This window comes from Staurois parvus, unplaced genomic scaffold (assembly GCF_062004578.1).
Source record: "Staurois parvus isolate SC_StPar_1 unplaced genomic scaffold, SC_StPar_1.0 ptg000983l, whole genome shotgun sequence".
Classification (NCBI taxonomy): Eukaryota; Metazoa; Chordata; class Amphibia; order Anura; family Ranidae; genus Staurois; species Staurois parvus.
In genome coordinates this window covers 1,134,800-1,152,589 of record NW_028318779.1, presented here as the reverse complement: position 1 = coordinate 1,152,589, position 17,790 = coordinate 1,134,800, and the positions used below count along the sequence as shown (strand labels likewise).

At 40.5% G+C, this 17,790-nt stretch overlaps 1 protein-coding gene across 1 annotated transcript in view; it reads left to right on the top strand.

The window, feature by feature from the left end:
• The window catches only part of FBXO47 (F-box protein 47), a 422,258-nt gene that overhangs the window by 183,372 nt on the left and 221,096 nt on the right, over window positions 1-17,790 (top strand). The window contains exons 5-6 of the mRNA XM_089657332.1: window positions 1,436-1,544; window positions 11,810-11,986. Coding sequence (XP_089513458.1) covers window positions 1,436-1,544; window positions 11,810-11,986 — 286 coding nt within the window. The remainder of the gene's footprint in view (window positions 1-1,435; window positions 1,545-11,809; window positions 11,987-17,790) is intronic.

Genomic DNA, 17,790 nt, shown 5'->3' with positions numbered 1-17,790 from the left:
TCTCTATACGAATGGAGCTAAACTGAGCGGTAAAGGCATGTTTTAGTTTATAGATATAGGAGGTTAAATTTATGCTTTAGGTCATCAAACGTGAGCATGTTTTAATATTAGCCCTCATGGTATCAGTGAGAGGAAAGGCAGTTCCCTAACCTCGATACAACAGTAGTCACAGGCTTTCATAGGATCCTAAGACTGCTACTTGCAGCACTGTGGCCGGATCGTCATCATCCCCAAGAAGCCATCTACAAGCAAAGACTCCCTGGCCAGCTAAATAATATTTGTAGAGGTCAGAAAGTGCAAGGTCTCCCTGACCCCAGGGTTCCTGTAACACCCTCAGGCCAATCCTAGGAGGTCAAGACCCCCAAATAAAGGAACAGAATAGTCCATGAACACGTTGAAAGAATGAATGAGGAATACAAGTAGGGGAGTTTCATAGGAAATAGAGGAAAAATTGATAGCATCTTCATTTTGAGAAGATTAATATGCCCCAGCAGGGACAGTGGAAGATTATGCCACATTGCTATGTTAGATCTTAGGAGGTCAATCATGGGCAGTAGGTTCAAGATATAGTAGTCCTTAACCTTAGCAGATATCCAAATGCCTAAAAAGGTAAATTGAGTCACCCAATGCAGAGGTAGTGAAGCATCCGCAATGACCCGGGTCCCAGGGTCCAATGGTAGGATAATGGACTCATTCCAGTTTACCTGGAGTCCATAAAAAGTTGCATACTTATTTAATATGCGGAGGATTGCACCCAGAGATGGACCCGGATCCTTAATAAAAAGCAGGAGGTTGTCGGCATATAATGCAAAGCGCTCTTTAATGGATCCCACTTTACGCGCACTGACCTCTGGAGAGGAACGCAGGGCCACAGCCATAGGTTCTATCATAAGTGAGAAACAGAAGGAAGAAAGGAGGCAGCACTGCCTAGTTCCCCTGCCTATGTTAAAAAATGAGGAGATGAAAGTTGCAATTTAAAGTGCCATCCTAGGAGTACTATACAGTAGGGAAAGCCATTTGTGAAAATTTGGTCCAAACCTCATTCGCTCTAACACTAAATGCATATATCCCCAATCCACTGAATCAAAAACTTTTGCGATGTATAGGGATACCACCACCCTGGAGCCAGTGGAAGAGTGAGAAATCTGTAGATGCGTAAACAATCTACAGAGATTGGTGTCAGTAGACTTCACAGGCATAGAGCCTTTCTGGTCAACCCGTGTTGTGTTTTTGATGTGGTTTTAAGTCACATGCCCTGTGTAAAATGCACTGCAAATGTGAAAAAAACATGTTTTGCGCAATTTTTCTACGGATCTGTGTGAGAGTAGCCTCACTACTAGTGACTTTTTATTTAGAGGTAACAAAAAATATATTGATGCATTTATCACTGCTGGTACGTTCCAATTGTTTTTAACATATTTTTACTCTTATTTAGATTCTCACTGCTGGTTGGGATGACCTTGAGTGCCACAGAGTTTATATCTTCATATGTGACTTAACTAATCTACTGCGCAAAGTGCAGAGTCTGGTTAGCAGAAAACCAGGTAATGTGTTGAATAAGGCCTTTTGCTCACTGGAGTAAAAAAACGCTGCATTTTTTACTGATTTGAAATTAGATTGACTATGGAACAATGCACACAGTAAAGATCAGTAATACAGCATTGAGTACAGATCCATAAAACAAAAATAGAAAATTTTACTTATAGTGAGGCAGGGCGGCACAGCTGCACAAAATATGTATGTGTGCTTTTGCATTTCCAGATAGGGGGTGCGCGTGACCGCCCTACCAGCATCGGCAATCGCGGCCGCGGGTGTCAATCACCGGGTCCCGGCCAGTGATTACCCGCCGCAGCCCGGTGATTACTGGCAAATGTTAACCGCTTCCTCCCCAGTGCCATTAGTACAGTGTCAGTGCTTTTTTTTTTTGCACTAATCACTGTATTGGTGTCACTGGGGATGTCAGTGACTCCAAGTCAGTTCCCCCCCGTGTCAGAATGTCTGCCGCAGTTCCGCCATATTTCGCTGATCGCCGCCATATGTCACTGATCGCCGCCATTATTAGTATATTAAAAAAATCCCAGTATATATACTTCCATTTGTAGACACTATAACGTTCACGTAAACCAATTAATTTACACGTATTGGGAATTTTTTAGCAAAGACATGTCGCAGAATACATTTTGGCCTAAATTTATGACGAAATTTGATTATTAGTTTTTTTTACTGGACATGTTTTATAGCAAAAAGTCCAAAATATTGTTTTTTCTCAAAATTGTCGGCCCTTTTTTTTCTTTTACAAAGAATTTTATTATAGAATAGGAAACAGCAAAAAAGTCAGTCAAGAACATATGCAATGACCAGCAGAAATATAACATGCAAAAGATTCGATGGATAATACAGAATATGTACTAATGAGAAAACATGAGAACTTAACTGCGTACATAAGTACTGTATAGAAAGAAAAGGCAATAAATTGCAAAAATGATAGACATTTAGAGACTAATAACATAATAGACTCTCAGGAAAAATTGTTGCAGAATCAGCATACAGAATGCGAGACAAATAGAAGAAGGAGCCTTTTACTATATATTTTTAATAGCCGAAAGTAAAAAATATTGTTCAAATACCACCGAAAGAAAGCTCTATTTGTGTGAAAAAAAGGACGTAAATTTTGTTTGGGTACAGCATTGCATGACCGTGCAATTATCAGTTGAATTAGTGCAGCGCCGAATAGCAAAAAGAGGCCACGCAATGTACTATGGACAGGAGGCAGCTACAGGCAAAGCAACATGTCGCTCTGGCTGTACTAACACAGGGGGATGCTGCGCGCCCGAGCGCGCACGCAACACTCGCCACCCATGACTGTTGTGTCTGGCGGACACAGCGGAATGAAGATCCTGCTGAATGGGACCCGGTGATCATGTGATTGATATGTGATATGTGTTAGCAAAGCTGCTATGAATCAATCTGATTCATAATAGCTCTGCTTCTCTTCCTAGTGAGCTGTGATTGGCACACAGCTGTCACATGATACATGGGGCCAATCACAGCACCCTGTACCATGTGACCAGCTCCAGCCAATCACAGATCATTATCTTGAGCAGTTTATGAATGAGTTAGGTTCATGACAGCAAGCTTTGCATTGCAGGAGAAATTATATTTATTTCTCCTGCAAAGCAAAGTGTAAAAAATCCCTGACCACCCCCCACAGTAGTACAATGTTACTATGGTAACATTGTACTATTCTGCTAAAAGTATTTAAAAAAAATAAAATAAAATGCTAGTGCCCCTCCCAGCCAGGGTCAGCTAGCATTTCCAACACACTATCGCACTCACACTATAGGTCGCTGATCACTGCCATTACTATTATAATGTTTGTACAGATCAATATAATGATCATGAACAGAACTATAAACGCAGTGTAAGCAGGATCAAACCCTTTCGCTGCCAGCCCCTCTGCTGTTTTTCATGGAAGATTTGTACCGATTGATTGTGGGCCAAAGCATTTTATACGCACATCAATACATCTCCGCCCACCCACATTCAGCTCTTGCCAGACAAATTGCAAGGAAACCTATCACGATTTCTGAATTTAACATTTTTTTGGGCCTAACTCTTAACATGGACATTACAAAAAAGATTGAATTGTGGTCATATTGGTCCACAGACCCGATTCATCATATGCCTGTGTTCTCTGCCGTTTCTTTTTTTATAATTTAAATATTTATTAATTTTCCATTTTAATTACATTTCATCATCACAATATAAATATATATATATAAAAATATATTCTATAATATTATATTAACCAACATTTCTACTTTTTATACTCTATGCTACCTTTCCCACCCACCTCCACCCCCCACCCCATATCCCCTCTGCCTATTCTACCTTTTCTCTGCGTCTTCTTATATCAGCAAGTGAAATTTTTCTGTTGTTTTCTTTATTCTTTCCTATACTTTGTATATAATCTAGCTTTTTCCCAGTTCTCCCATTTCCCATAGTAAGCCTCCATCTTATCTTCTTGGGTATGGCACAACCTTTCCATCTTTTTAATCTGCTCGACTCTTTCAATCCAGTCCTCTTCCTTTGGTGCCTCTATTCGCTGCCAGAACTTGGGTATCAGGGCTTTTGCAGCATTTATATAGTACCATATCCCTGATTTTTTATATTTATTTACCGTTATATCCGTGATATGCAGAATACAAACTTCTGGATCTAGATTTATGTCTATTTCTGTCAATTTTCTTATTAAGTGGATTATTGTTTTCCAGAATATCTGGATTTTTGGGCATCCCCACCATATATGGTATATTGTGCCTATTTCTCCACATCCCCTCCAACACAACAGTGTACTCTCTCCACACATCTTATTTTCTACTGTTGGTGAAATGTGCCATCTTGTCAAACACTTATAGTTCATCTCTACTTCTCTCATAGAGACATTTTCGTGAGTTAATCTATACATTCTCCTCTGCTTTTCCTCATCTATCACAACTCCCATATCCATTTCCCATTTTGTTATATATGTTGGCTTTGTGTTTGTGTCTAATTCAGTGAGTATTTTATAAACTCTAGCAATCCCGTGTTTCCCATCACCTTGTGTTCCCAATATCTTTTCGAACAAGTTCCAATTGTCTCTTGTCTTTAAAGGTCTTGGCAAACTTCCAACAAAACACCTCAATTGGAAATACCGCCATTCGTCTAATTTAGTGAAAATCTCTCCCTCTTTTTTTTTCAATTTGCCAAATGCTCCTATTTCATCTCCCACCAAAATATCTCCTAATTGCACCTTATCTTTTTTAAACCACTTCCCTCCTATTTCTTCTCTGCCTGGGGGAAAAAACTCTGTGTTTTTTAGTGGAATCAGTGTGGAATTAAGAGTCCATTTCATACTTCTGTGTAAATTATCCCAAATCTTTAAAACATTCAAAGTGTATGTATTTACATTATCATTTAAACCCCTATACTGTGTTGGCACCCATATCATTCTTCCCAAGTCTATTCCGTTGAGTTCATTCTCTATTCTCACCCAGCTTTTTTTATAATTAAATATCCAATCTATGGTTCTTGCCAATATTACCGCTTTGTAATATCTTTTAAAGTCTGGGAGCCCTAAACCCCCTCTTTCTTTCCTCCTACTTAACAGTTAGTATGACAGTCTTGGTTTTTTATTCCTCCATATGTATCTTGTTATCAATTTCTTAATTATTTTAAAGAAAATCTCTGGGAGTTTAATTGGGATCATTTGATATCTATATATGATTTTTGGTACTATTACCATTTTTACCAGGTTAATACGGCCCATCCATGTCGGGGTTCCTCCCTCCAATCTTTTTAACTCGTCTCTAATCTCATTAATCAATGAAATATAGTTTAGTTTATATAGATGTTTGTGTGAGGCTGTAAGTTTTACTCCTAGATTTTTATATCCCTGTCTTTCCATTTAAAGGGAAATTCCTTTTGTATCTTTTCTTTTTCGTTTTTTAAGATGTTTATATTTAGAATCTCCGTTTTTGTTGGATTTATCTTTAAATTTGATAGTTCTCCATACTCCTTTAATGACTTCATTAAATTTGGAAGTGTTATCCTGGGATTTCCTACATAGAACAACAAGTCGTCTGCGAAAGCAGCAACTTTATGTTCTGTATCTCCTATCAGGATTCCCTTTACGTCTCTATTCAGCCTTATTGTTGACAATAGTGGTTCTAGTGATATAACATACAGCAATGGGGACAATGGGCATCCCTGTCTTGTTCCGTTTGACATCTCAATGGGTTCTGACCTCTCCCCGTTTACCCCAATAACCACCGAGGGGTATCTGTACAGCTTTCCTATCCACTCTCTCATCCTAGGCCCGATTCCCAAGGCTTCCAGAGTATCCGTCATGAATCTCCAGTTCACCCTATCAAACGCTTTTTCAGCATCTATAGACAGTAGTACCACCGGTTCTTTTCCCTTTTTACTCTTTTGGATTAGCATCAATGATCTTACCCCATTGTCTTTTCCCTCCCTCCCTGGAACAATGCCCACCTGATCCTCATGTATCCATCCAGGCATTAGCTCTTTCAATCTATTTGCTAGGACCTTTGCGTACAACTTAGTGTCTGTGTTCAGTAGTGAAATAGGTCTATAGCTCGAACACTGAGAGGGATCTTTTCCCTCTTTTTGAATGAGCACGAGTTGGGCTTGTAATGATTCTCTTCTTACTTCCATCTCTCCAGCTAGTGCATTCATGTAGTTTTTGAGTTTTGGTACTAAGATTTCACTAAATTTTTTATAGTATCTCACTGTATAACCATCTGGTCCTGGACTTTTCCCCGACACTGTCCCCTTCAATGCTAATTTTATTTCTTCCTGTGAGATATCTGCATCTAGGGAGTTTAGTTGATCCTCACTTAATTTTAGTAACCCAGCCATTTCCAAATATTTCTTTCTTTTCTGGTTCTTCTCACTGTCTATAGTTTCTGAACCTTCCAAGGGGCTTATATTGTACAGTTTCCTGTAATATTCTATAAAGGCTTTGATGATATCTTTATTTGAGTGTTTCATGTTTCCTTTAGCATCTTTTATTTTTTCTATGTAATTTCTATTTTTCTTTTTCCTCAGGGCTCTCATCAGATACTTTCCAGGTCTTTCTCCCCATCTATATCTCTCACTTAAAACTCTATTATATACTTTTCTCCTCTCCTCTTCTATCATTTCTTTCAGTTCTTCTTTCTGTTTTTTTAACTTCAGCTCTATTTCTTTTGTTATTCTATTCTTATGTATTTGTTCTAATTTACCTATTTCTTCTAAGAGCTCATTCATTTTCTCCCTTCTTTCTTTTTCCTTTCTTGCCCCAATCACCATTAATATTCCTCTTATATAAGCTTTGTGAGACTCCCACACTGTGGCCGTTGACACCTCCCCTGTCTCATTCTCCTTAAAAAAGCGTTCGATCTCCTCCCCTATTTTCTGAGCTATTTCCTTTTCCACTAAAAGTGTCTCATTCAATTTCCATCCCAGCCCTCCGATTTTCCTCCTCCCCCATTCCATTTTCATAATAACTGGAGCGTGATCTGATAAAGATATTGTCTCTATTTCTACCTGGGTCAGGTGGTCAATTAATTGATGTTCTATTAATATATGATCTAGTCTTGAATATCTCTTATGCATATTTGAGAAAAAAGTATAATCTCTATCTTGCGTGTGTGTAATTCTCCAGGCATCTACCAATTGACTTTTGTGTAATTCTTTTTTCAATAATTTCAGGGCCCTACTTCCTTCTGTCTTTATATGGGAGGTGGCGTCCCTTTGTGGGTCCATACAAAAGTTAAAGTCCCCTGCCAGGATCAAACATCCTTTTTTAAAGTCCATCAACTTCCTCAACACTTTTTTCAGATACTCCTCCGGTTTTTTATTAGGACAGTAGATATTGGCCAGTGTACACTCGATCTCCTGTAACCTGCCCCTTAAAAACAAAAATCTCCCATCTGGATCTGTTTTTCTATCTTCCAACTCAAACCTAATGTTCTTTGCCAGACCTATTGCTACCCCTTTTGCTCTTTTAACCGGGGAATCTGCATAGTACCATGTTGGGTGGTTTCTAGACCTCAGCCTAACATTTGAACTTATCTCAAGATGTGTCTCCTGTAGAAATATCACTGAGGCATCTCTATGGTGTAATTCTTTAAATAATCTATATCTTTTCCCGGGATTGTTCAACCCATTTATATTATATGTTATAAACTGAATCTCTTCCATCTTCCTTAAATTTCCTCTTTTCTCCTCCATCTATATTTTTCATTTCTCTCTCCTTCTCCCTTCTCACTTGCTTTTATATCGTCTTTTATCTTGCAGGAAAAACAACCCCCCTCTCCCATTTCCCACCCTTCCAACCTTCCAACCCCCTCCCTCCCCCCTCCCCTCCCCCCTCTTTTTAGGCCTAACATTTGCCTACTAATCATTTATGGATTAAAAAGTCCACTTTTGATTTGGTCCTTGGGCTAAGACTCCGTCCATGGACGACTTTCCCCTTGTCTAACCTCCCCATAACCTCCCAGGCCCCACCTGGATTTATCACAGGCACAGCAAAAAAAAATAAAAAACGAGGGCGATAGAGTGGGGATAGAAGGAGATAGAGGAGAGAAGAAGAGAAAAGAAAGAAAAAAAAAATAAAGGAAAGAAACTATTTCTCTTCCTCCATCCCTCTCCCCCCCCTCCCCTCCCCCCCCCACCCCACATATTGCCAGTCCTCTTTTCTCTTCGCTCTATTTTCCCATTGTTCTTCCCAGCCAGGGATTTCTATTCATTGAATTTTTAAACTGTCACAAAAATTTTTCATATCTTCTGGAAACCTGAGGTATGCTGTAGTCCCATTTTTCCATCCTATTAAACATTCGGGAGTCCCCCATCTATATTGCACCTTTTGTTCTTTCAACCTTTCCAATAGGGGTCTCAAAGTTCTCCTTCTCCACAAAGTCTCTGGAGCCAGATCCGCATATATCTGTATGTCTCCTCCTTCATACTTAATTACTGATTTTCCCTTAGTCTTCTTCCAGATTTTTTCTTTATCCCGAAGTTCATGAAATTTAACAATTATATCTCTCGGCCTTTCTTTCCCCAGATTTCTCAGAATTTTTCCTTTTCTAAAGGTTCCTTCTATTTTAGACCTTTCCATTTCAGAGCTGTTTGTTATAGTGTTAAATATTTTACAAACCACCTCTTGCAGACTTTCTCCCTTTAAGTTTTCTGGGACCCCACGTATCAAGATGTTTCTCTTCCTGTCTTTATTTTCTTGTATCTCAGCCTTATATAACAGTTTTTCTTGGGCTTTCCCTATATTAGTTAGTTCTTTTTCAAGTTCAGAGATAGCCTGGGTCTGACCTTTAACTTTCTCCTCCGTTTCCTCAACTCTCTCCAACAGGTGTCCCAGATCACTGCGAATGTTTACCATTTCTTGTTTTATTGTTTTCTCCAGTTCTTTAAACATTTCTGCCATTTCCTTTTTATTAGGTATTTGTAGATCTTTTTCCATCTCTGTATTGCCTGATATTTGCTGATTACTAGTATCAGGGCCTATTGATACTCTAGGGCTTCTTTAAATACTAAGATCTGCTTCTCCTTTTTCAGTTCTGCTCTGGAGTCTTTCTGGGGTTACGTTTCCTTGGGATGTGTATTTTTTAATTGTACCAGTCTGGGACCCTTTAAGCCCACTTCCTTTTACATTTTTGTTTTTTATTTTTCTCTATGGCACTTATTCTTCTTATAGTCCTTTATAAGTTCGTGGGTGGGGTGGGGAAATATTTCTTTAAACTTTCAAGTCTCTGCCCTGTCCCCCTGCTGGTTTTCCTTTTTCTCTTTTCTTCCTCTTCTTCCTTCCCTCCTCTCCCCCTCCTTCCCCTTAAGCCTCTCTTCTTCTCTCTGCGAGCCTCTTCCACCTTTTATACAGTCTCCAGGGGTCCCCCCTTTCACTTACACTCTATTTTTTGGGGGTCAGCACAATAGGTCTTCAAATGCAAATCACATTTCATTCATAGTCACTCACCCTCCTCCTATGTCCTCTTCCAATGAGTGCCTTTTCACTCAATTCCTCTGAGGGTCTATTCATGGGGGGGAACTCCCCAGGGTCTCTTCAGACTCCTTGTCCAGGTCTCGATAGTTCTCCTTCCACTTTCTTTTAGGCTCCAGGGTTACTAGGGGGATAGGGGGAGAGTGTGTCGGCCACCGGTAAACAGGTCGGCGTTGCTCTCTCACTGCAAAACGCCGGCCGGCTTCCCGATCTCCCAGTGGTGCCTTGCGGCCGGTCACGTGATCGCGCCGGCCCCTCTCGTCTCCCAGCGTCCAGGGACTCTCTCTTCGCCAGTCTCCAGCCGCTCCTCTCTCTTCCCTCACCCGCATCAACCTCTCCTCAGCCGGGAGCCGTCAGACCGGGTAAGTCCCCCACCGAAGGGCTCTAACATGCCCCAGGGGATAAGCTTGGAGGCCTGGGGAGGTCAGACAGCGGAGCTCCGTCCACGATCTCCTACATTGAGCTCTCCCCTGCCGCCATGTTCAGGCCCCGCCCCTCTCTCGTGTTCTCTGCTGTTTCATATATGCCAAACATAGACCAGCAATGTACTGATATGTCGCTGGACTGTGAGTGGGCACACTTTCCTCCTCCTCTGATTCTGTAGCAGACCCACTGTTGAAAACGAGCTCGGAATCAAAATCAGATTCAGAGAGCTCCCCGCTGCTCTCGTCGGTCATGCTTCAGATTTGGTATGCCTCCTCACAGGAAATTCTTTTTTAGACATACTAGGACAGATGTGTCTGTACTGATGAGTGCTGATGAGGTTGATCTGATGAGGCTGCATTGCTGGGTGCTGAAGAGCCTGCGCTGCTGGGTACTGATGAGGGTGTACAGCTGGGTGCTGATGAGGGTGAACTGCTGGGTTCCGGTTAAGGCTCACTGATGGGTGCAGATGGTGGTACACTGATGGGTGCTGATGAGGGTGCATTTATAGGTGCTGATGAGGGTGCACTGATGGGTGTTGCTGTGAATTGATGAGGCTGTACTGATACGCTGGCACTGATATGCATTGATGAGGTGGCACTGATGGGTGCTAATGAGGATCCACTGATAGGGCGACACTGATAAGCTGCAGTAATGAAGTAGCAGTGATGGTAACTGATGTGCACTGATAAGCTGCACTGATGAAGCAGCACTTATGTGCACTGATAAGCTGCAGTGATAAGGCAGCAGTGATGGGCACTGATGAGCCTTCACCGATGGGCACTAATGTGCACTGATGAGCACTGACAAGCTGCAGTGAGGAGGCACCACTGATAGGCATTGATGTGCTCTGATAAGCACTCACTGATGGGCACTGATGTGCATAGATAGGCACTATTGGGCAATGATGAGCACCGATAGGGCACTTATGAAAATAAACTCACTCTGCTGCAACTGATTCTCTCTCCTTTCCTCACACTCAGTATCGGTGTGTGGAAATGAGAGAGAAGACCTAGGCATGATCCCTGTATGTGTGCATTTGTGATTGCTCATCACTGGACAGAGCGATCACATGGTAAAGGTCCGCTGTGATTGGCCCTTTACCCCTATTTGTGATGTGCTGTGTCCAAGGACGCAGCCATCACCGGGAGTTCCCAATTCACGCTGTCAGGGGCGTACGGGAAGCACGATCATGAGAAGACGTCATATGACGCCCTCCCAGAACTGGCCGACCACGGTGTAGCTGTCATACAGCTATTACCCAGTCGACAAGTGGTTAATTGTTCTTTTAGCCAGGATTTCCTCCCTGTTCTAATGAAAATGTATATGGTGCTTGTAGCTGAGAGTTTGATTTTGTCTAAATAGAGGAACTGTGGGGAGATCTTGTGTATGTATGCTGATGTACTGTTATGTCTTTATATGATACTCTCTTTTATAAATATATAAAACTCTAAACTGTTTGGAGTGCTGCCTGTTATTTATTTAGAGAGATTTAGACAAAGCCACAGATGAACGGAAGAGACTGCCAGCAGTTGGAATGGGAGAATCAAGGAAGCCGGGATCTATGTGTGTTTATGCATGCTAACTTTTCAGAAATACTAACATTGCTGATGATTATATGGAAGTTTTGTAGAAAGGCATACATAATCAAAATGTAATTATGAAGCAACTGTATTATTGCTGGCTCAAAGTTTTCAAGGATATCATGTCTGATATTAACAAGGCTTATTCATTGATGTGCAGTTGAATTGTACTCTAGTCTTCTCATTTTTACTTCTGTGGAAGAAACCTGAAAATCTTTTGTTCCCATTTTATATCCCCCTCTCTATGCAGGAACATCATGCACTCTGGAACTGCAAGTGCGCCTCTTCTGCCGCAATGTTCTGCTGGATCACTGGATACACCGCAGTGACTCTGCATTTTGGCTTACAAGGCTCCTTAAACCATGGCCAATGGTGAACCAAGCACAGTTACTGTACATTATTTTTGGACCTGTCACTGCAGATGATGGTATCTATGCTGCAAAGTTGATTTTGTATGACAAATTGAAATAGCCATTCCATGAAATTTATTTTGTATTCTAATTCAGGAAGAAGTGAGGTTGCTTTTGAATAGCATGTTTCAAGGAGTGGCTACTTCCACTAAAGACAAATAGTGTTATGTTTTGTAAGTCAAAGTATATGTATAATGGACACACATTAGATGCCTCTGGACAGCAAGCTTTTTTTGTATTTTTATGCATTTCTTAAAAAGGAAGAACCTGATTTTTTTTATCCCTAACTCTGCCAATTTCTTTAATATCCATATCTTTATCATACAGTACAGGACTCAAGAATGGATTCCTAGACCTTGGGTTTTATGTTGCTACCTTCTGGTGATTGGACACTGGCTTTGCTTTTCCATCCCCTAGTGTTCCCCTGTTCATTTCATGAGACTCCTACTATATTTTCGTCAGTTTAATTGTTCATTCAACTGACACTTCTGTCAAGATCTGACTGCTTACTGTCTTCATGGGTCATTGGAGGTTTCCAGATCAGTGACCCCTGAGCACACCTTGGGAACCATACCCAAAACCCACAGTCACCAGGTTGGCCTGTAATGTTTGCTTTGGACACTGGAATGTGCCTTAGGTGCTCACCTTGGCATGCAGTGCAACAAGTGTAGCTAGCCACTGGGTGCTATACAGTTTCAGGGCCGTGGTCCTCCCCTAGGGCATCCAGACCCTTAATATTCGTCTGAGGGTATGCTTGCTGTGATGGGTGAAGCCTGGACATGTGGACAAAGTTATCCAGGTTTCCATGGACCCTTTTTTTTTTAACTTTAATTTTAAAGACATAAAATGTCATAACCCAATACATCAAACAGCAGTTTAGAGAAGTACATGCTCTATGACAATATGTAATATTGGACCAAGAGATAGCCAACAAAGTGAACTAAGAACAGTCCAAAAGTGAATGTAGATATGATAAGGGTACCAACCATGTAAACTTACTTATATAGGTCCAGTAACCAATAGTAGATGGATATAAAGGCAGTTTTGGAGGAATATATATGCATATAGTGAAAGGCTGAAAAGCCTATTGCAGCATACAATGTACAACATCTTCCCAAATAAAAAACGCAGAAAAAGAAGGATCTGTAGAGAAGGAATGGAAAGGGGAGAAAGATAAGAAAGTCAGTAAAGAAAAAGACCTAGAAGATGCCAGTGGTGCCAGATTTTATTGAACCTAGGAAACTTGTTATGAACATGAGCCGTCAGGTATTCCATGTTGTAAACGTCATGGATTCGTTTATGAAGGTCAATTTGGGATGGTGGTAACTGTTGTATCCATTTCAATGCTATCAGACATCTAGCCACTGTCAGAACATGGCTAACCAATTTGACAGCTGAGTTCACCATGTGTGGTAAAGGACGTCCCAATAGGAAGTGGGCTGGATCCAGAGGAATAGGTGAGCCACAAAAAGATTCCAGAAGAGATCTCGTATATTCCCAGAATGGGCGTAATGTGGACATTCCCAGTAAACGTGGAACAGTGTTCCTGTAAATTTGGTGCATCTCCAACACATAGGGGGAATAATGGGATTAATAGCATGGAGAGTCTCAGGAGTAAGATACCAATGAAACAAAATTTTATATTGGTTTCCCTTATAGAGCGCACACAAAGATGTTTTATTGACATTATCCCAAATGGCTTCCAAATGAGGTGTTGATGTGTAGGGTCTTCCAAGCATATTCTCCCAAAAGGAGATAGTTTGGAGAATACAAGTCTATTACTAAAGGATTGTACATAATGTTTGATTTGAAGATAGGCAAAAGTTTCCAAATCACTTTGTTTATACAGTAATATCTGAAACAAACCTTTCGCTAGCCAGGGAGAGATCATTTGTCTGTCAAGGCTTAAAGGAAGGGATGGGTTTCTGACAAAAGAGACCATCTGAGAAGCCTTGCCTGACAGCTGGAATTTAGCATTACAATAGATCCAGATACTTACAGTGCATGGAAGTCAAAAGTCGAGCGTTACTGACACTCATATTGCAAGACCATATCAATAAGTTAGTGTAGACAGGCGCTATCTATAGGCTTTCGATTTCTGTCCATTTATTGCGTAAAGCCCAAAAAGGCTTCCTGTAAGTTTTTAAATCAGCAAATGGGACACTAATAGGCAGTGTTTCATAGAGATGCATTAGTTTAGAGAGAAGGATCATTTTAAGGGATGTGATTTGTCCTATCCAGGAAACCTGTAGGTGCTGCCAGTGAGAGGTACAGTTGCAAGAAAAAGTATGTGAACCCCTTGGGATTACGTGGAGTTTTGCATGAATTGGGCATAAAATGTGCTCTGAACGTCATCTAAGTCACAAGAATAGAATAACATAGTCTGCTGAACATAATACTACACAAACATTAGATGTTGCCATGGTTTAATTGCACATAACATGTAAACATTCACAGTGCAGGGAGGAAAAAGTATGTGAGGCCCTAGCTTAATGACTTCTCCCAGAGCTAATTGGAGCCAGGAGTGAGCCAACCTTGACTCCAATCAGTGTGATGATATTGGATGTGTTGCTGACAGCTGTCCTGCCCTTAAAAAGCACACACCTGTTTTGGGTTTACTTGTTTCAAGAAGCACTGTCTGATGTGAGCCATGCCTCGCAGAAAAGAGCTCTCAGAAGACCTACGATCAAGAATTGTTGACTTGCATGAAGCTGGAAAGGGTTACAAAAGTATCTCCAAAAGCCTTGATGTTCATGTGTCCATGGTAAGACAGACTGTCTACAAATGGAGAAAGTTTAGCACTGTTGCTACTCTCCCTAGGCATGGTCGTCCTGTAAAAATGACTGCAAGAGCACAGTGCAGAATGCTGCATGAGGTAAAGAAGAATCCCAGAGTGTCAGCTAAATCTCTGGCACATGCTATCATTTTTGTTGACACATCTACAATAAGAAAAAAAATTAAACAAGAATGGAGTACATGGGAGGACACCACGGAGGAAGCCATTGCTGTCCAAAAAGAATATTGCAGCACGTTTGAAGTTTGCAAAAGAGCACCTGGATGTTCCACAGCACTACTGGCAAAATATACTGCGGACAGATGAAACCAAGATTGAGTTGTTTGGGAAGAACACACAACACTATGTGTGGAGAAAAAAAGGCACAGCACACCAACATCAAAACCTCATCCCCATTGTAAAACATGGCGGAGGGAGCATCATGGTTTGGGGCTGCTTTGCTGCCTCAGGGCTTGGACGGATTGTTGTCATTGATGGGAAAATGAATTCCAGAGTTTATCAAGACATTTTGCAGGAAACCGTACGACCATCTGTCCGCCAACTGAAGCTCTGCAGAGGATGGGTGATGCAACAGGACAATGACCCAAAGCATACAAGTAATTCAACAAAACAATGGCTGCAACAGCACAGAATACGTCTTCTGGAGTGGCCCAGTCAGAGTCCTGACCTCAACCCGATTGAAATGCTGTGGCATGACCTGAAGAGAGCGATTCACACCAGACATCCCAAGAATATTGCTACACTGAAACAGGTTTGTGAAGAGGAGTGGTCCAAAATTACTCCAGATCGTTGTGCAAGTCTGATCTGCAACTACAGGAAACGTTTGGTTATGGTTATTGCTGCCAAAGGAGGGTCAAACAGTTATTAAGTCCAAAGGTTCACATACTTTTTCCTCCCTGCACTGTGAATGTTTACATGTTATGTGCAATTAAACCATAGCAACATCTAATGTTTGTGTAGTAATATGTTCAGCAGACTGTGTTCTTCTATTGTTGTGACTTAGATGACATTCAGAGCACATTTTATGCCCAATTCATGCAAAACTCCACGTAATCCCAAGGGGTTCACATACTTTTTCTTGCAACTGTATAGTTTAGTTCTTGAAACAGTGGGCAGTAGTTGGCATTTTAGAGCTGAGATACATTAGTTGTTTAAAAGATCCCCAAATATTTAAGCTTGTCAGTTTTCCAATTATAGGTGAAGGAAGATTGCAGGCCTGAGAGGGCATGAGTGGGTATATTGATAGGTAAAGCTTCAGTTTAACTTTTTTTTTTTTTTATAAATATTTTATTAATCTTCAATAAATCACATTACATTGTTTAAAAAAAATCCAAAATATTCAACAGTACACAATACCCTTATACCTCTAAAAAAAAAAGAGAGAAAAAAAACCCCCACCCATCCACTCCCACTCCCTTGCCCCCCTCTGTTCCCTGATATTTTGCCTCTTGTCTCCTTGCTCCACTTCTTTACTCTTCACTCTCAAGGCACTCTCAAGGCACCCTTCTCTTTCTTCCTTTCTTATCTCCTCCCTATCCCCCATTTCTCCCACCTTTCTCTGAATCTCACCATTCTATCTTCTTCCTGATGGTAGAGTTCCTCCATCCTATATACATAGTCAGCCCTACTTATCCAATCTTTTTTTTTATATTTCCTGATCTTGCCAAAATTTAGGTATTAACCCCTTTGCCGCATTTATCAGATGAAATGTCAACGAGTTTTTATATTTTTCAACTGTAGTCTCAGTTTTATGGAATAAGCATATGTGTGGATCTTTCGGAACCTCAACCCCCGTTATCTCTGGAATTAAATAAATTATTTCTTCCCAATACTCTTGAATTTTGGGGCACTCCAACCATATATGTGCCATTGTGCCTTTTATCCCACATCCTCTCCAACATAAAGGTGATTTATCTGTTTGTTGTTTATGTGCCACACTTGGTGTAAAATACCATCTTGCCAAACACTTATAAATAATTTCCACCACCCTCATATCTACTGCACCATATGCTAATCTAAAAATTTTCTTTTTTTGTTGCTTATCAAATGTTATTTCTAATTCTTTTTCCCATTTCTCCATGTACGCAGGAGGGGCAACCCCCACCATTTCAGTAAGAGTTTTATAAATCCGGGAAGTACCCTGTTTCCATATTTTATTTGTAGTAAAAAGTTGTTCTAGTGAGTCTAAATCCATCATTGGTCTTAAGGGCTTAGGAAGCAACTAACAAAATGTTTTAACTGAAGATATCTCCACTCGTTTAACGAGGAAAACAATGTTCCCAGACACTTTGCTACCCACCATCATAGCGACCCTTCTAAACTTAAATTCTGGGGCATAGAGAAGTACAAAAGGCACTGGAGGGGGAGTAATAAAGTCAGATCTATTAGTCAAATTGAATCCAACTGGATTTTTCTGTTAAGGTCTCAAGTCCCAAGGGGCCTTAATGTCGAATTCGACCTGAATTGCTTCATTAGCAATTTCTAATTAGGTTTTTATTATCCTACTGTTTAACCACTTCCTGTCCGGACACTTTTACCCCCTTCCTGTCCAGGCCAATTTTCAGCTTTCGGCGCTCTCACATTGTGAATGACAATTACTCAGGCATACAACACTTTATCTAAATGAAATTATTATCATTTTTTTCAAACAAATAGAGCTTTAATTTGGTGGTATTTAATCATCACTGGGGTTTTTATTTTTTGCTAGAAAAATGAAAAAAGACTGAAAATTTTGAAAAAAAACATGTTTTTCTTAGTATTTGATACTAAATTTTGCAAATAAATATACTTTCTTCATAAATTTAGGCCAAAATCCATTGTGCTACATTTTGTTGGTAGACATAACCCAAATCAGTGTGTATTATTTAGTCTTTGTGAAAGTTATAGAGTCCACAGACCACGGTATATATATTTGATATATTTGAAAATGTATCAATCCTGATGCACGGACTACATATATAATTTCTTGGGGCCCTAAAATGCCAGGACAGTACAAATACCCCCCAAACGACCCCTTTTTGGAAAGTA